General features: G+C 36.9%; 1 protein-coding gene across 1 annotated transcript; it reads right to left on the bottom strand.

Moving 5' to 3' along the window:
* Positions 1-2,514: 2,514 nt before the first annotated feature.
* On the bottom strand, positions 2,515-20,481 carry UCHL5 (ubiquitin C-terminal hydrolase L5). The gene is made up of 11 exons (XM_035537972.2): positions 20,252-20,481; positions 19,737-19,800; positions 17,678-17,783; positions 9,499-9,624; positions 9,353-9,414; positions 9,129-9,259; positions 7,239-7,302; positions 6,042-6,144; positions 5,505-5,618; positions 5,057-5,155; positions 2,515-2,640 (listed from the first exon to the last, which is right to left on the bottom strand). The coding sequence occupies exons 1-11, from the start codon at positions 20,331-20,333 to the stop codon at positions 2,596-2,598; spliced, it is 996 nt and encodes a 331-aa protein (XP_035393865.1). The 5' UTR covers positions 20,334-20,481; the 3' UTR covers positions 2,515-2,595.
* Between the last annotated feature and the right edge of the window lie 25 nt (positions 20,482-20,506).

Below are 20,506 nucleotides of genomic sequence, written 5' to 3'. Positions count from 1 at the left end.
CTGAAATTTTACAGTGAGATTTTATGTTAACAGACTCTTAGTAAGTGGGAGACACGCTGACCTCTTTTGGGGGACAGGAAAAAGCAACAGTAAAGCAGATTTCTTCACAGAAATTGAATTTACTGTTTGCTACCAATACGGCCAAATTTCTGTTTTGACAGCTACTCCACAACATATGTTTTTTTCCAGCAAAATGCACAGCCCTTGAAATAAATCAGAGCACAAACCTTTCACCATTCTATAAAGAGCAAAATAAGTCTTAATACTGTAAGACAGAATACCTGAACCTCTATCTTGATCCCCCCACACCCCAACACCTTTAATATGGTAATTTATCGAATTCACTTACAGCTTTACGTTCATGTGATACCATCCTAAATGTAAGTCACGCATAAATCATTACCTATAAAACCAAGATCCACTTTATGACAAGTGGTTTTACAAACTTGGTGAAAACGGTCTAAAATCATTAAGGTTTTGATCAAGAAGAACAGAAAGACTGTAATACACAGTACGCTAGCTTTAAGTTGCTCTAGTTCTACACTAAATGCCTTTTTGGCTGATTAAAAGAAAACCAACACATTTTTCACTCACACTGGACTATCAAGTTCTGTTCAAATTTGATCTCGACATTCACCATTCTCCCTGTCTATTCAATATCCACCTTTTTTTTTTTTGTTCCACTAATTCACATTTTGGTTGCAATTAGAATTGTTTTTTCAAAAAAAAAAAAAACAACAATACAAACCTATTGTTTTTTTCTTCTTTAGCAAAATTCCTTTTCCTCTTATACACACCCTAGCACGCACAGAGGAAGATAAGAGGAGAATGGAGTGTCTTCAAATTGACATCTATTATGGAACAGGAAAATCGTGTTGTAGAAAGTTATTAAAAGTCTTTGAGAATGTCATGGTACAGCTATCACATCAGGCTATCACTTAAACTATAAACATTTTCAACAGATGAAGTTTAGAGTACAATTTTAAGCTCAGAAATGCCTCTTGAAAAAAGAAAGCCTTTCCCTTTTCCTAAGCAATGCTGCCTCAGTTAAATACTAATGTAGAGAACACTTGTACAGAGCTATCTTCTGGCTTTCCTGATCATGGCTTACCTGATCAATTTTGTACAGACATGGTTTTCATGTCCTTTTTCTTTTTTTTTTTTTTTGAAACAAATCTTATCCTTCCAGCCACTGCAATGACTCAAGTGGATCCTTTCAGCAGGAGAGTGCAGTTTATACCTTTAGTCAAAATTTTATCCTGTCAATATATGCAATATATATAAAGCATCAACAAATAACAGAATTTGTTTCATATCCTGCTTTCCAGAAGTTTTCTGGATAGAGTACATTCTCATCATACAAGCCTACGAGATCAAATGACCTCACAGTTCAATGCAGTATAACTATAGGCAAAGTGAAACCAACACCTTTTACCAGTTTTAAATGTCTTCCAAACAACCTGAGTCCTTTTACTTGTTTTTCTTTATTTCTCATCCAAGCCTTCCAGGAGAAAACTGTGAGTTTTCTAAATGAATTTATATATGCTATACACTAATAATGGTTGAGTAATTGAAGCATTATGTATTGTTGCAATGGCCTGTTACTATCCTTACCAGAATGGTTTGCCTTTTCATGGTTCACACCGAGTAGCACTAAGAGAGTAGGAGGCTATGCAAGCTCCGCTCCCTTTGGTTCACAGGAGACAGGTCAAGCATCTTCCAGTACAATGTTATGAACAAGAATCTTCCTACATGCTTTTTCTTATACAATTACATTTTCTTATACGACTAAATTTTCTCTTACCTCTCAAGGTGAATTAAAAAGCATTGTTTTAAAGGCAACTTCAACATACTGTATAATAGGACTATATTATATCCAAGAATACTAACTCCCTGAGACAATGCTGTACCTTCTTTCTAAGACAAAATGACAATGCATATACCCAAAGTCATAAGACTGATGACCTTCAATACATATCTTAGTTACCTTATCCGATAATAAAAATACCACAGGAAGAAAGTTTGCCAAAATAAAAATGGGAATATTTATTATCTTTTCTACTAAAGCAATGCAGATCTTTTGAGATTATACATCGGTCTTGGCAAATGTTTCTACAGCTAAATTCATAATTTCCAACTTTGTAAAAAAATTAGACATGGACTTTTTAAAAACAAAGACACAGGGCATGTCACTGAACAACTGGATAGTAGGGATGAGCTCAGAACAACTGTTAGTAGGGATGAGCAAAGGAAGCTCATGCTTATGCGTAAATTCTGGCATTTGTATCATCATAAACTTACGTGGGACAAAATGGGTACATTTTCCTTACGCATTTAGGCCCACTTCCCAAGCTTTCAGAAATCAGACTTTTAAATACTGCATTTGACCAAAAGAACCTAAACATTACTTAGTAGCCCTACATGCACATGATGCAAGGGGAGGAAAAAAAAATTTGACCCGTGCATACAGTACAAGACAAACTGTAACAATTGTCAAACGTGCACTGGACGAAATTTAAAGTTTATGAAAAGTTTTATTTGTTGTCATGAAAATAGTTTCAGAAGCACATAATTGTATGTATTTTGCAGTCATCTTCACTTGGCCTCCTGAACTTTCTTGGCATTCTGTTTTTCTTTTGCCTAGAAAGCAAAGGGGGATACCGTTAAACTCTGATGAGACAGATCTACCTTCTGTAGCTTTGACTGACTAGTCATTCTATTACTGAACCTTCAGCACAGAACGTTGTAGAAAAAGACATTCAAAATGTATATTCAGATGCTTCAGAGGTATCCTACTGCTGGCTTACTACTAATATTATTTTATGTATAACAGAATGTAAGGATACATATAGGCATAAGTTTATATAATACAAAAGAAATTTTAAAGTTACATAATTCCTGGGGGTGTGGGAGCACTTTTTTTTAAAAACAGAAAATTTAACCTTGAATTTTCCTACCTCCACTCATTTCTTTTAGCTTACAAATAACTCTTATTAATGAAAATATTTTACTTCTCAGGCAAAAATTATATTCAGATACAGATTATCTGGAAAATATTACAGGTGAATTCAAAATTAAAGGAAGATTTGTTCCAAGAAATGTAATCTAAGTGAATATATTTCCTCTAGATGTCTGCAAGACAGCATCAAGTTGGGTGGGATCGTTTATCTGGCTTGAGAGTGGGAAGGCTCTGCAGAGGGATCAGGACAGGCTAGATCAATGGGCTGCATCAAGCTGCATGATGCTGCATCAGCAAGGCTAAATGCTGGGGGCCGCACTTGGGGCATAACAACCTCATGTAGTGGTACGGGTTTGGGGAAGTGGCTCAAAAGTTGCCTGGCAAACAAGGAGGTGGTGGTGCTGAACGCGATTCAACAGCGTGCCCAGGTGGCCAAGAATGCCAAAGGCATCCAGGCTTGCATCAGAAATAGTGTGGCCAGCAGGATTAGGGAAATGATTGTCCCACTGCACCTTGAGTACTGTGTTGAGTTTTGGGTCCCTCACTACAAGAAGGGTACTGAGTTGCCCAAGTGTGTGCAGAGAAGAGCAACAAAGCTGGTGAAGGGTCTAGACAACAAGACATACTAGGAGTGGCTGAGGGAACTGCGGCTGTTTAGTCTGGAGAAAAGGAAGCTGAAGTAAGACCTCATTGCTCTCTGTAACTACCTGAAGGGAGGCTGCAGCAAGGAAGGTGTCAATCTCTTTTCTCAGGTGAAAACTGATAGGATGCGAGGCAACAGCATCAAGTTACATGAGGGGAGGTTTAGACTGGATATCAGGAAGAATTTCTTCATGGAAAGGGTGGTTAGGTTTTAGAACAAGCTGCCCAGGGAGGTGGCAGAGTTGCTGTTCCTGGAGGTATTTAAGAGACCTGTGGATATAGTGCTTAGGGACATGGCTTAACGGTGGACTTGATGATCTCAAAGATCTTTTCCAACCTAAATAATTCTGTTTCTATTCTATGGGCTTCAAGAAAACACAGATAGTTCCTAAGAGCGTTCATTGTCTCCTCCCCCCTCCTCAACTATATATCAGAACATCATAAAACCAGACTAAAGTTACTGTTATAAAGTACTACGCTACAAACATACTCTAAGTAAGTTTAGCTAAACGAATATACTCATTAAATAATACTTAGCTTTTTTTTTTCCGGTTTAATAATATACAGATCTTTTTTGACGGGAGCTGAAAATGAGGGATACTGTCTACTGCAAATCAATAGATATACAAGCTAGTACAATGATCTCATTACAATTTAAGTACTTAAATAGCCATATTGCTATAAACAAACTTTAATAACCTTGTCAAGGTGACAGACACACTTGAAAAAACACGCTTTAACATTGATTTACTATTAGGGTTTATATTATTAGCTAGATACTATACAAAGGGCAAAGCAATGAGCCAGTGAATTGGTACTGGGACAAAGAAAATGAGAACAATTTTCAAGTCCTCTGAATAACCAGAGTTCTGTGCTAAGGTTGCCATCTAGCGTTGACAGCTAAATAAATCACCAGAACAGCTTTAAAGACTCCAGCTTGGCAAAAGGAATCAGCCTTGTACATAGATATCTGTACACATATACTGTTATTTTCAGTTCAAAAAGGGATGTCAAGGTAGCTTGGCAGAACTTCTACTACATCGCTGAGGTTCCACATCACAACCTTAAAAGGAATTTTTTATTTTCAGCGTAGAAAAATCCCAAATCATGCTTGTACTGTAGATTTTATGTGCCGTAACATGACCTTTACCTGATACTAGATTGCCTCTTCCTCTATCACCACCAGAAAACTTCATTTATGTTATCAAGGAGGAGATAGAGCATGCTTTTGCATAAAAGTGTTTAATCTCCAATCTGTGTTAGAATTCTACTTCTTGAGAATCACAAGGGACTATCAGATAAACCAGCAATATATTTCAATGTAGCAGTTTCAATAAATGAACCCATGACATTTATGCTGTCCTAGACAATTGACTGCATTTTAAAGTAGAAGGTATAAAAAATTACAGCAATACATTGTTTTGTTTCTTATAAATTCAACTAGAAAATACTCACTTTTTCTACTAATGGTATTAACTGTTGGTGTTCTGCTAAAGTCTTCAATAATTCCATGATGAAAGGTAAGTAGTTATGTTTTCTTCTAATATTTTCAATCTAAAAATGAATTTAAAACGTTAGCAGAATTATTATATGGTTGTTATATGAGCAAATTCACTGTGCTCAAAATAACTTTTTAAAGTGAGAAATATACAAAGAATTGACAAAACAGAGAACTACAGAGAATGCAAACTGACTTGTAAGCCTTATGCTAAAAGAAAGCAAGTTGGTAAATAACATGTAAATTCAGGACTGGCAGGTGAATTTATGTAAAATATTTAGCATGTTGTCTTTCTAATACCCATCCAATTCCCTCAAATTAATTGCAACAGCCTCCCATAGACATAACAGCTAGCTTTCTCTTGCATTTTTTCCATACTTTAATCAAAAAGCAAAGGCTACATACCTTATATCTTTTTAATTTTTGGTTTTCTTCTTCAATTAACATCTGGTATTTTGCAACTTCTGACTGTATAGAACTTAACATGTTACTACTTTGATCTGTATCCATAGGCTCCTCCTTCCACAAAACAGAAAGTGTTAAACAAAGTTAGTGCAAAAAAAGTCTTGCCTTTCGAGTATTTCTATTACAGAAAGATTCAGTTTTGCTTACAGTTACAGTACTATTCAAGGAATTTCTGCAGTTAATTTTAAGTGTATGATTTTTTTCAATTAGGAAAATAATGGTTCAGTTACCACAGCATATTAGCCAGGACAGAGCGCCACATTCTGTGGCCATCCTGTACTGAGTGCTCAAATTAGCTCATTTAGGTGATCCCTGGGTATCACCCAGGTATCTCCAGCACAGCATTGGACAGGTATAGTAATCCTTTTACTTGGAAAGGATTTTCAAGTAAAAACTTATTACTTGAAAAGGAGGTGAGTAATAAAGACAGAACTGTCACCAAAGAACTATTCCACTACCTTAAATACCATGACTTACCTCTGCAAGTTGCCGCTGTAATTCTGCAATTCTCTGTTCATATATCATCTTTCTGTCAGACACAATAGCCATCAAATTAAACCTTATCTCACCTTCACTGTATCTAAATAAAGAACAAAAAAAAAAATCAAAATTCGTCTCAAATCAAAAAGCCTCCTCCAGGATTTCCTTCCATTATAAGGGAATACATTTTTGGAGGGTTGGGGAGGGAATATAAAGAGTTCTATTAATTTAAGTTGTGCTAGAGATCCGATCCTGCCATGAAATAAAATCAGACCTCAGATTAGCACTATCCAAACTGTAACTCCTAATAACCTGCTCTTCCAAGATACTACTGTTCCTGCCTGTGGTCAAAAAAAAAAATACTATTTGAAACTGTGTTTAAAAAACAAGGCACCAGGAAAAAAATGATATGGCTGACAACAAAATTTGTACAAGACTGCTGCATGCAATAGTTTTTATTTCTTTCTTACTGTTACTTTTTAGACAGTAACATCCTCATACGATGTGAAAAGTACATTCAACAGTTAGATTAACAGTCCTTTCGGAGTTTGAATTCTCCAAATGGGGTGTGGCAGTCATATTTTGCTTATCAAATAAAAGTCTCCAAGTAAAAGATTTCCAAAATTATTTCTTAAAACCAACATAAAATCAATTTTAACATGTTTAGGGCTGTAACTTGGGGTCACAGCTAAGAAGCTGGAAAACTTCTATAGTACCTTTTTCTAGCTGAAATTTCCAAAATAACCAACATACATAAGGAAAGCGTGTTTTTTATAAATACCAGATGTATGAATATATTTATTATCTGGTATTTTGAATTAAAAGTGCACACCCAAACTTAATCCATGGTAATGGCACTGAGTTTTTCACTTGTGAAGACCCATAGCTGTCTAACAGTTAAACTTGCTCTCATTTTTTCAGAGTACTAGCAGCATCTCTCTTCACTACACAGATACCTACTTTGATTAATCATACTGGAACACAGCGTATTTGAGACTTATCTATTCATCACATTTGGCTCATGTTGGGCAATAGGTTCTGAAGTCACGCTGTGATATGCGCATAAAATGATGCACAAGCTTCATTCCTTAGAAATTCAGTTGAAAGCCTTTAATTGAAGGAAATCAAGAATAAGGATATATTTTTTTAAACATATATAAGGAGCTGTATTTTAAAAGCATCATGATCATTTACTTTTGTATACGTTTCTCTATGACAGGCCGTACAGCACTTATCCAGTCATCTTGATTGCACGCACCTAGAAAAAAATAAAAAAATAAAAATGACTTCTTCAAAGCTTATTGCAAATTCAGAACTTGTATAATTCTGGATTATGCACCAGCTTCAGATAGAATATGTAAAAGTTCTTCCTAGGCAAGAATCTTCCTAGGCAACTGCAGTCTCAAATTGATCACATGATCTTTTGGGGAAGTGGATTACACTTTTTTGAATAGCTATACTTAGATAAGTTCCCAAAACAATAGAAAAAAACTCAGTTTTAATGGCAAAAGCATCTAACGTTTACTGTGATGATAAAAAATAGAAGAAAATTCTAATTTCAATAAGAACACAAACCAGTGTAACTGAACAATAAAGGCCAGAGTTTTTTAACTGATTGGAAATCTATAAAAAAAAGGATGGACACTTCAGAGGAAGAGCACAGCATATCATACCTTTAATAAGTCTTCATATTGTATGAAAATGTAAGAGATAAGCAAGTCAAGAGACTATTGATTCTTGTGTTCTCTGTCATAAATAATTATTTTCCAATAAAAGTTTTGCTTTTTCATTAGGCCTACAAACGTGACTAATTGTTCCAAAGGATGTGAAAGAGGACAGAAAAAGGGAAAAAAAGTAACGGTAGTCATAGCCATTCTATTTAGGTGAAATAAAGAGTTAACACTGCTTACGGAATACTATGTTAAAAAGTCAAACAAACAAAAAAAGGATATACGATAACTTAGTCTCCTGTTTGTCTTGGAACCAACTAAAGATTCTCAAGATTCTCTTTAGACTAACTAAAGGTAATTTCATAAATTGATAATGTCTTTCTAGCAATTTCAGGACCGTACAATAAATGAAAAAGCTTGTATGATCTTGTGACCATAACAGTTGTGCTATTGATAGATGTGCTGGTTGTAGTCAGCAGCCAGACTGAAGGTGAGATTTAGCAGAAAGCCATTACTCAGCCTAAAAATAAATAAAATCGTCAAGCACATTGAGAAAAGATGTTGGAAACAGAGTTTGGAACACTCTGGATTATACCAGAGTCAAAAGAAACTGCAGAAACATGATAGGACTGTAACTTTTCAAGATACAAGATGTTACATGTACCACAAGTTAAGGAAGACTACAAGACATGAAACAGGAACTCTAACAGAGAATAAAAATAAGCTATGAGCAGCTATTCTCTCTGATATATTTTGGAAAATATTTGCTACCTGTGGAGAAAGAGGGCAAGGTATAAATGTCAGCTGCATAATGTACAGGTACATGGGGTCAGCTGTACTTCCGCAAAAATAAATGATAAAATAAAGACATATGTTATAATTAACCTGTAGAAAAATAGCTTTCAAAACATGACATGGGAATTGTCTTGGGTGACAATACCACAAACAAAAGATAACGCTAGGACAAAGGGGAACAACACACTAATAGTAAGGAAAACAAAAAGCATTACATGGTTTTACCATTTTTTTTTTTTTGAGACAAAGCTGAAAACAACTTATTTCCTCGCATAAGGAGAGCAAATATCCACCAGTATACTATTGGTGCTTCTCAATTTGCAACAAAACTATTAAGGTATTAGAAGCCCACAGGATTGCATAAGCTTTTCATTTGATTACTGGATGAAAGGAGAGAAAAACAGAAACCTAGTGGAAGCGGGAAGAAAAATGGATTTTCAGATTAACAAAAATAAAACAATATGAATTACTGCAAAGAAGTACGCGACTGAGTTGTATATTAAGAAAATCTATATATTTTTAATAAAGAACTTCATTTGATCCTAAAACATATATACAACCAAATTGTTCCACCAAGTTATTGTTAAATGAAGGATGTTCAGAAAAGATGAAATACTACCTAAATCAATTGGTCCTTCCCTTAATCCATCTAGTTCATATAGCCGTCCATTAACAGGAACATAGCTTACAAAGTGAAATGCATCTTCTTCTTTTGCTGAAGACTTTGCATCAAATTCAAACATCTGTTGTCTACAAAGGAAATGTAAGAAAAAAAAAGATCTGAGATTAAAAAGAATTTGCCTGAATTCCGCCTAGCTGGAAAACATGTAAAACACTTGCTACCTGGCAAAACTGTTGTGAACTTGCCGAATCACTTCTGAGTTGCTTAGTGCCAAACCTTTCATCTGCAATTAAATAAAAAAGTTAAATTGTAAGCCAACATATAAACAACACTGATACTTAAAATATAGAAAATAGTAGGCACTTACCGCGGCATCAAAACTTTGTGAAAATTCTTTAAATTCTGACAAAGTCTCTCCTAGATGGATATCTTGATGAGCGCAATTTAATAGCACACTCACTATGGCTTGAGTAGCACAAGCATTATTTATTACCTACAAAAAAGTGCAAGCATTGAGAATTGGCTCAGTACTGATGACAAAAATATAGTTTAAATTCGGTAACATGTTTGGTTACACACACTGTCCTCGCCGATTCACGTTACTGCTTCACTCTCAAAAAAGACAGCAAATCTAGCTGAGTAGCCACAGAAACAACTTTGCTGTAGAAGACCAACGAAATGAACACTGAATGACTGTTGTATATCAGTCATTGATTGAACTAGTGTTTCACACCTGTTAGAAACTATATCATTCTACTGACTACCTCCCTTTTTGTCCATTAATAAAGGACAAAACAACAAACAAACAAGGAAACAACAAAAAACAGGAACCCTCTGATTTTAGTGAAATGACCAGTAAAACACTACTCATGGCAAGCTGCCCAAACTATATTAAATCTAATGTCAAAAAACAAGAGAGTCATCCTCCCAAAGAGGATGTCATTCAAATAGTTCAAATAATCAGTATTCCTAACAGGATTAGAAGCACTCAAAGAATATTCATTTGGGCAATAAAGCACATAACCAGACCTGGAATTTTTTTCTTAAAAGGTTATGCTGGACAAAACATATCAAACATCCTAAGGATAAAGTAATAAATTTAGAGGTGTTCCAAGATGTAAACATTTTTTCCCATAGACTTTTTGCTGAATACCATATGAAATATAAATACCATATGAAAATATAATTTTTTCACTTGTTTCTTACTTTCCAATGTGCCTATCCTTTTCAACATAACATTTAAGTTACTATTGTGTGACTGTTCCTTAGACTTGTGCTAAATATTCAGTTTTTAGAAATATAAACAACCCCCTTCACATTACAGTCGTGCCTTTAATGGTTTTTAAATCATATCCACACTAATATATATACAGCATTTAAAGAACATAAATGAGACCATAATACCAGAAAGACTTATCAGCAGTTTTTTCCTCAGTGAGCTACAGACTGGGAAAAATAATGTATTTTCAACCTGTGAGACTATTTTTCAATTGAAAATGCTACTTAAACCTTAGGACTGAGAAAGAATGTTGCTTTTGTAGAAAAAATGAAAATTATTTCGGGACTGAATATGAAACCACTTCCAACAAGAAATAAGCGGTGTGGGGGGGAAGAATGAACCCTCAACCCCCCCAACCACAACAACTTTTTTCACAATCAAAATCATCACATTCTCCTCATTGAATGCAAACAGTTGTCAAAAGCAGGCAGAAAAATCTGGCCATGTTTGCTTTTCTTTAATTCTCTTTATTTAAATTCTGTCGATCATCACTGTCCTTTGCATTGCCATTCCTGCTCCAGAAATTGCCTCAGAGACATCACTTGTTTCTCTCGATCTTTTACGAAATCCAATTGTGTTAATATCACATGCCATATCAGACATTTATTTTTTGTACTTCATGACATTCTTAGTTCAGATTTAGTTCAGTCTTTATAGTGCAGATCATAAAGTAATAACAAAACACTTCTTAGTTTAAGAAAAATATAATCTGGTTGTCTTAAATTATAACCAAGGGAGTCAGCTACACATGCAGAACAGATTATAGCACCTGAAACAACTTAAATAGATTGCAGGTATGCAAGCTAAAGGCTGCATTTCACAGTTAGGAAAGAAAGAGCATGGAAGGAAGATCAGTTGAGGGTAGTGAAACAACAAACAGCAGCAAAAAAATGAATAACACAGACTAATAGAATGAAATAATTTGAAATCAATAAACTGCAACACAAAGGGAACCAAGAACGATAGATTCTCTGCCATGTGACTACGGAGTGGTATCAGACACTGTTGTAAGAGAACTAGTTTGAAAGCAGGAGGATCTGAAGTGGATTATAGCGAGCCAGCCTGAAGCAGTGGTACAAACATTGCAGAAACTCAGCTGACACAGCAAGAAGGCGGGAAGGACAGCAGAGACCCCTGCAGTGAAGTGTGTGCTATTAAAATGAAGGTACACTCGAGCAAACTTCAGCTGCAGAATAACTCACACAGGATATTAACAGTAGAGAGCACAACATGTGATGATAATTCTCACTGAAAAATCAAGATGGAATGATGAGTTGCTCTGGCACACTGCTAACCCAACAGTGAATTCAGAAAGGGAAGGGAAAGTAAGAGAGACATTTTGAGTCTAGAGGCAGATCAGCACAGAAGCTGGACCAGCTGGACACAGGAGCTTGAACTAACAGCAAAAATACAAGGAAAAAAATTAAACTCAGCGTGGATTTGTGGTCTTACACTGAAAGGCAAATATTGGACATTTTTGTGTGCCAACTGCAGTGTGGAAGTAGTCTGCTTAAGTGTACAAGAACCATCTTAAACTATCTTGTCTTACTGCTAGAAAACAATACAGAACAAATGCAGATCTTAGACCAGTGCTAATGAAATGGAAACAAGTTACAAAACTAGAAATACTCCAGAATATGTGAGACAAAAGGGAAGGAAAAAGCAGTAAGAAGATAGTGCTCCAGCAGAGCAACAGAGGGAAGGGCAGGTGATTGATGTAAAAGGACAGCGTGGTGCTGGAGCTAGATGATGAGGGAGAAGGACCTGGCGGAAGGAGGAGGTGCCCAGCTAGCAGCAGCCCACAGGCAGGGCCAAGTACACTGACCAAGGAGGTGACTGTGGTACCAAAGGTAGATGAGTGCAAGGCTTACTTGTTCCGCAGCCCAGCATCCTATCACCACATGCAGCCAGTCCAACAACGCTGTGCATGCAAGCTATTAAGTCCTTTTAGAGAGAAATGGTCAGGATGTCCATCTACCCCAACCAACTTCCAACGTTATCTCCGTTACTTAAGGTGTCTCAGTGTTGACCGAAACCATTTTCTACATTCAGACAGCTTGTCCTAGAAAAAATCTTTTCAGCATAATATTTTGAATTGAAGAAATTATGGAGGATTTTCTGCATTTGTCCAGAAATCCCCAAACTTGCTCTATATTTCTGTCCAGTAAGTCCTGGAGCATTTGAACATTGATTTGATCAACATTCAAGGATTCTGACTTAAAGCAGACATCCGTATTTGAAAGATTTTGCTGTTGAAAGCTACAAGTTCCATTTACTAATATTTGAAAAGGAAAAGAAAAACAAACACACACAAACCAACCACCAATACATATGCACTAGTAAGATGCAGAAGCCAGACTCAACCCCCCTGAGAAAACTGCTGCATTGCCAAGTGACACTTAGCTTAAAACAAACCATGGCAAGGAGCTACTTGACATGGCTATTTTGTCACGCTCTCCCATTAAGGTTCACAACTTCATAAGCAGACACCTTTCCCTAAGAATCCAGCTCAAGTTTCTGGGTCAGCTTAAGGTTGTAGTACTTTGAGTCCTCAAATTACATCCTCCATCCGATGGATTATCTATTCTGTTTTCCAAACAAAATCTCTAAAGAGCCCTGTGCCGTAACTACTAACATAACCAGCAAATCTCAAGGGTTTACATGCTAAGCATCAAAGAATTATAAAACAGTTGGCTTTACAAAGCCCCATGACAAAAATTTAGCATTAGGACCACGTTTTGAAAATTACTAATGTTTATAACTGCTATCTAACTTAGTGAAGTCATCCTTTGGTATAAAAATATAATCTCCCTATCATTATATTCCATTACTAAAAATCTCTTTCTGATTTTCATCAGGTGTGTATCCAAGTTCATTTAACTTCTTATGATGTTATCTGTTATCCCATGTTTTGCTTTAGCATGGGTATCTGGTCAATTTTAATGTTACCAAGCCTGAAAACGTCAAAAAAAATTATGCTTGAAATCAGCTGAAGTATTTGAAATTAAAAAAAATAATAATTATTTAACGTGCTCTAATTAGTGGCACAAAGATAACTACAAACCCAAGTTTTTTTATTACAGTATTATTAGCAAGATTTTGCTTCTGAAGACATACACGTTTTTCCTGATTAATGATGTTATTGTTTTATTATCACAATTGTAACGTTCTATCATCACAATGCAACACAAAATAAATACATGGCACAAAATAAATGCATTATATCAATACTGATAATAAAAACTGTAATAAAGTAATAAAAAAAAATCAGTAATAAAAATTGAAAGGGTTATTAAAATAATAATAAAAAAGTATGCAAGTCTACAGCTACAGCTTTCTTTTCTGTCAAAAGATGCTTCTACTTCCACAGCGGTCAGCACAGAACACAGCTATTCAAAACGGTGCTGAAGACAGCTGAATGCATTGAGTGGTACAATCACGTAACCACTGCATGTAAAAATAACGGCAAGGGCCTACTGAAACAACACAGAAATCAGGAAATTCAGAGTTAAGGCTGAAATCGTATCCTTAACTCACCTCATTGTGCCTAGGTATCCTAGCTCAAAGGGTAATTCATCCAGAGTTCTGTAGCCCCAAAAAGAGGGCCAAATCATACCTAGGCATAACAGGGAGGCCAAATTTAAGATGAGTGCACATAAAACTGACCAATTAAAAAAAAAAAGCCTTTAATATGCATGCAGATTTGACAGACTTTAAAATTCAACTCCTCCCCCCTCCCCAGCATACTCATGATTTAACCTTGAAAAAGATCGAATTGCCATTTAAAATTCAGCTTCAATATCATCATGAAAGTGGGTAGGAGCAAAATACGAGCATGCAAAAGTTTCTTATAAAAATCAGGTTTCCTAACACAATTTGAAAGCTGTTTTGCTGGACAGGGTATAGGAGTTGTAGCCTCTAATATCTAAAGTTTCTCCCCAAATTAAATAATTTTCAACATATAATATTCAATTAATATTGAACAGAAATGGAGCTACACTATTAATATCATTTCTTTCCAATACTGAATTGTTGTTGCATATTAGCAACTCAGTCTTGCTCATAGAGGACTCGGAATTTCATTTTAGAACTTCTCTGCAGTAAGATGTATTATACCCAATCTCTTTAGATGATAACATTTAAAAGAAGAAAGTGTATCGGAATGGGAAAGAAAGGCAATCAGCGAACTTAATGAGATTTTTGTTGCCCCAGTGTCACATCAGTTTTGAAGAAACGAACAGACTGGTAATCTTAAAAGTCATACAAATCTTGCTAACCCAAACAAGAAATCTACTTGTCCTGGGCTTACATCCTATAAATGAACATACAGTTATCTTACTGATCACATTTTTTTTTTGAGATGCTAAAAATAATAAAAAGATTCTTTAAAGATAATGCCCCTACCCTCCTCAAAGCCACCATGATTGGCCTTAAACATGTAAGGGGAAAATAAACAAAGAAGGGACGTGAACCTTGCTGCATGACAGCTGGGAGAAGTTGCTATTTTACAATAGAAATCTTTAATAGCAATGTTTGTCTTCCTTTCTGCTCCCAGGTGACTCAGCAAGATTCACAGACTGTGGTTTCAAGTAATACAGTAACATTACCTCTACTCTAAGAGAAGCTCTTGTTCCCACTCACCTTTTACCAGCTTTGGTCTGTACAAACTCTCATTGTGAGACTAAACAAATACATCTCACAATGTGGCAGTAGACTAACCCAGAAAAATAAGCACAGGAAACCTACAGAAAACTGCTTGCTAACAATCTGCACCAGCTCATGGAATTTCAATGAGCATCTGAGCCATCGCAAGAGAAGACCAGAACCATGCAGCCAAAACGAGGCAGGATGGGAGGACCAAGACTTCCATATTCTAATCAGCAGCAAATATTCAGATCAGCCACTTGCTTGAGAAAACACTATTAATCCTCAAAACACAGCTCATCGAGTTAAAACTCTCACCTTGGAGGAAGTCAGCCTTCGTTAAAGCTACCAGAACTAAACAGGTGCTACACATTCCTGCCAAAATACTGAAACCAACTTCTTTCATTGACTTTTAAGTCATCTTGACTTTTAAGTTTCATTTCTTTGCAGCTATTTCACCAGACATTCAGTCACAATACCTCAATCCATGCAAAACTGATCTGACGTGAAACATAAGCTACATCTGTAAGAAATGTTTTGATTTTGCCAAGCCAGCATACTCAACAAACAGATCAAACTAAAACATTACAAACAGATTATAGTTTTAAACTCTTTTAAAGTTACTTTTGAACTATACATTCAATGTCATCCAGTGAAATTAACTAGGAACTATTATTTTAAAATAGGGAACACTTCTGGAAACTGCTTTCCACACTTAAATTAATGAGTCAGACCAGCACACCCACCTTGAAGAACTGCAGGTAAAGGAGGAAGGAAGATTAGAAAGGTCCTTCACCTCCACAACAAGAAGTTTAACGTGTTGGAATTTAATTTTAAAAAGCAAAATATGAATGCTTCAATGAATGCTACAAAACAAAGAAAGCTTTTTCACTGTTAGCCTTGATTTTTTTTCATATTTTTGTTAGCAAATCTAACATCATCTAAGTTTTCTGATGTACATTCTGCAAAGCCAAGTTAAAGCTCAAAGCTCTTCTTAGCCACTTGCTCTTAAACAGTGTCACATTCCAAAAAGGAAAATATGGGGGGGGAGGTGGGGGGCTGGAAGCAGATAAAGTTGAGCAAATAAATGCTTTCAAACTTTTGAGCTGCTACCTACTCATAGGAAATGAGAGATGAAATCTCTTGCATGAGGATAAATTTGTGTTCATCTGAAAAAAAAACAAAACCAAAACAAAACCAAACCAACCTTTCTGCATTCACATCTGAGTTGTTTCCTCCTGCCAAGTAGCTACCCTTTGACAGTTGTATCAAGGATTTTCTCTGGGGTTCTTTGCAACAAGGCTACTCCATAGCCACAGCCTATCGATCACTAACAATAGGTTTGATTATGTAGAAAGAATAACCTAAAATGGTGCCTATGATGCCAATCAAGCGGTAAAGACAAAGGTAAACTACTGCTGATCATTGTATCCAAGAACGATGGACACTGTTTGGCAGGACTCAAGAGCTGCAGCAGGGGAAGAATTAAGAAATAGTATTAAAATAGCCCAAGGAATAAAGTCAGCCACAACAGCATGAAACAGTAAGGTAAAAGGATTATAAGAGAAACTAATTAAAGACTATTATCTGCATAACAGAAGCACATATACAGAGTAGTCGGGTGAGCTATAAATATACCTTCTGATTCCATTGCTTTCCACATTTCTGTTTTTAGCTAGGAGTGCACGGACAATTCTTTATATCCTGAAATTTACGTAGAAAGCACTTCTGCGTTTGTGGAAAAAAACATGAGCGTGCAAGGCTTCTCAGAAAGCCCAATGATTTGCCCTTTGATATGCATGCTTTGTGTTTAAAACATATAGTGCTATCATTCTTGTTTGAACAGCTTCAATCATGTCTTGAAAAAAGTTTTTAAAAAATTATTAAACACTTCTGCTTTCATTCTGGTCACTTTCTCTCGATTTTTTTGTTTGTAAACAATACCTCAATGCGCACAGCAGCCTGTCAAAGGTAACACAGAATTTCAGTACTACGCTGTACTTAATAAAATGCAATGGATTACAATGGCAAAAACAATCAACTCAATTTCAACTTTCTGATTTAAATACTTCGAACTTAAAATTTACAGACCAAAATGGTCTATGAAGTCTTAAAGAAAAGTACTAGCCCTGGAAACATACTGACCCGACTGCAGAGTATTTGATAAACACAAGAGACAAGAAATGGAGTGAAATAAACATTTTTTCCTATGATTTGTTGAAAGTGGTTTCAAAAACAACAAACACAAACAAACCAAAACCAACCAACACATCAATAAAAAAAGCTAACTACAAAACAAGCCTTGCTCCTTCTGTCAGAAACTAAGTAATTCTTTATGGTACAGAAGAGTTGCTTGCTCTTACTTTTTTTGTTAGCCCTCTTCTCCTACATGAACTTCACTTTTCTATACCTGATGATATTTTTGTCTGACTTGACAGATCAATCAGATTTGCTTTGCTAATCATCTTATACACTGTTTCTTGTCTCACAGGACTTGCTGGAATTTATTCCACCTTGCAAAACGTTAATTTCTGTGTAAATTTTAACAAAATGCTAGTTTACCTTTCAGTATTAAAAGCTCTGTTTCATGACACATCTAACAAAAATACTGAACTTGCCGTACCTGTTTAGCAAAAAATATTGTATCCAGTCTGGAATCCTGAACAACAGAACCTGCTGGTTCCTCTCCAGGCTGCCACTTGAATAGGAAAATGAGCCCGTGTACTGGCCTAAAAAATAAAATTGATAGGAATAAAAACAACTGTATTGACGAAATGCATCAAAGCCAGAAACACATACTATAATTTAACCGTATACTGCTACAGTAATTCTGTTAATTATTTCTTTCTGAACACTAGGAGCTCACACTGGAAATTTTGGACATGGTCTTTTAATTAGGCAGAACATACTTCAGACTTCTTTCCACATATGCTAAACAATTCCAATCTGAATTGGCATTTAGTAGTTTTCCTAAGTCAGGACCAGTTTTTCTGGTCACTATAATAGTTGCACAACGTCCTTTTGAATTTGTTAGTGATTGGGAATATTTTGATAGCTATTTACCAATCATATATATGAGCTGGAACTAAAGTTTTGATACTCCTTTTAGGCTTAAATAAAATATTCAAAGAACAGAGCAGCTCTTATGAAACTTCACGCTTTGAGATATCGTTCCAAGAAGACGCTTTTCTCCTCTACTAAAACCATGTCTTGCTATTCAGACTGCTTGTCTTGCACTGAAAATAGCTTTTACTGCATGCGGCACTGTATTCAGTACTCACAGCTACATTAAAGCAAAAACTTATTCATCGTATCAGTTTGAAGTTAAGGTTACCTCCACAAAGGTGCCACAGAAGGTTTATTTGCAAAAAAGTGAACACGCTACTGTGCTGCATAACAAACTTTTCTTAACCTCTGACAGCATTAACAGTAGGTCTGTTGCGGGAATTTGAAAAATGCTACATGTTAATGTATTATTATTTTTTAAACATCTTCAAGTTACAATGTTGTATCTGTAGATGGGAAGGAAGGAAGCTGGTGAGGACTCAAGACTGCGAATATATACAACTGACAGTAAAAACAAGCAATGCTGTTACTTTATGGACAAAACAGGTAACATTCCAATGGAGCACCAGATGAAGTATATGGCTCAGGAAGCAAATAAGCCACTTCTGAAGTAACATTTCTGCCATTCAGGTGCCACTTGCGAAATACTTCCTGTGAGACAAAAAGAATCTAAAATCGTACCTTTCATATTGATTGCTACCTCTCTGGAAAAACTAAATATACAAGTGTAGCTTAACGGCACAGCAGTAGAACGTGGCCTAGGCCGGATGATTTTTTCTCTTAAAATCTTGCTTGCAAACATAGATTAACACTTAACGCATAATGGAGAGAATGGCAAGAGAATTACTGCTGCCTAATGAGGACAGCACTGTTCCATATGATATCAGTCATTGTGAGTTATGACACGACTATTTGCCTTCACAAACAGTTCTGCGGGAAAGATGGGTTACACAAGTGCCTAGCTACAGTAAATTAACTTATTTAAGACAGCAGATAAAACGCCATGTTACACAGGGAAGAAGGGAGATAAGTTTAAAAAAAGCAATGACCAAAAGTTAAGCAATTTGTGAAAGGATGTAATTCAAGCCAATGACAAAGTCATCAGCAATTTTTCACGTTCTAGTTGCTATTATCATCTCTTCCCATAAACAGAAAAGCTAACTTACATACCAAGGCATTAATAAAAGGTCATTTAATTACCAAGTACTTGATTAAATTAGGACTAGAGGGAATGGCCTCAAGTTGCGCCAGGGGAGGTTCAGGTTGGAAATGAGGAGACATTTCTTCTCAGAAAGAGCAGTCAGGCATTGGGACGGGTTGCCCAGGGAGGTGTTAGAGTCACTGCCCCTGGGGAGGTTTAAGGAAAGGTTGGACATGGTGCTTAGGGACATGGCTTAGTGGGAATATTGATGGTAGGCGGACTGTAGGACCAGATGATCTTGGAGATCTTTTCCAACCTTAATGATTCTATAAATCAAGATCCTAATTAACTTCTGTGGAAATTAGGAAAAAAAAAAAAAGCCACCTTCCTGAGTTTAGTACATTTCTTTTGGAGACTTCACACAAGTGTAAACTAAAAAAAAAAAAAATGCATGTTAGAAAAGAAAGTTCCTTACTTCAGTTTTTCAAAATTTTCTGGCTCCAAGCTCCATATTTCTTCAACTTGTGCTCCTCTACAACCTGAATAAGGAAAGAGAGGTTTTCTCAAGTGCTGCATTTAAAAGGGGCATAACCAATAAAAAAGGGAAGATTAATTTATTAGTTAAATAGAAACACAAGCGAAGTGCGCCTAGACTTTGTGAGGAAAAAAAAGAAACGAGATGTGACAGGGATTATAAATTAATGGGCAAAATCATTTTGCTCCTATCACCAAAATCCCCACAGACTCACCTACTCACCTGCCGATACTACCACACAACCCCCGCGCTGCTAGAGCTATTAAACGCGCGTCAGAGCAAAATTTCACCTCTGAGGAGCGGAGGCAGCCCCCCGCGGGTTGCCCCCCCCCCCCCCCGCCTTCTGCTCCTCCGCCGGGAGGCTCCGAGCGCTGAGGGGCCGGGACTCGCCCCTCTCAGAGGCCGTCCCGGTGCGCAGCCCCGCGCCCCCTTCCCGCCCGCCGCCGCTCCCTCACCGAAGCCCTTGATGAGCTCGGTGAAGACGCCGGGGTCGCTCTCCATGAGGCACCACTCCCCGGCGCTGCTGCCTCCCGACATGGCGGCAGCTCCGAGCCCTGAGGGGAAGGAAGGAGCGCGCGAGTGCAGCCACCACCGGCAACGGCTCCGCGGCAAGGCCGAGGCGCGGCGCTCCTTTCCCGGCAGCCCCCGCAGCCCATCTCCGGGGCGGGGACGGGACGGGACGGGGCCGGCGGCGCTCCCGCCTCCATCCG

The sequence above is a fragment of the Cygnus atratus genome, chromosome 8 (assembly GCF_013377495.2).
Source record: "Cygnus atratus isolate AKBS03 ecotype Queensland, Australia chromosome 8, CAtr_DNAZoo_HiC_assembly, whole genome shotgun sequence".
NCBI classification, from domain to species: Eukaryota; Metazoa; Chordata; class Aves; order Anseriformes; family Anatidae; genus Cygnus; species Cygnus atratus.
This window is presented reverse-complemented; position numbering and strand designations above follow the sequence as displayed.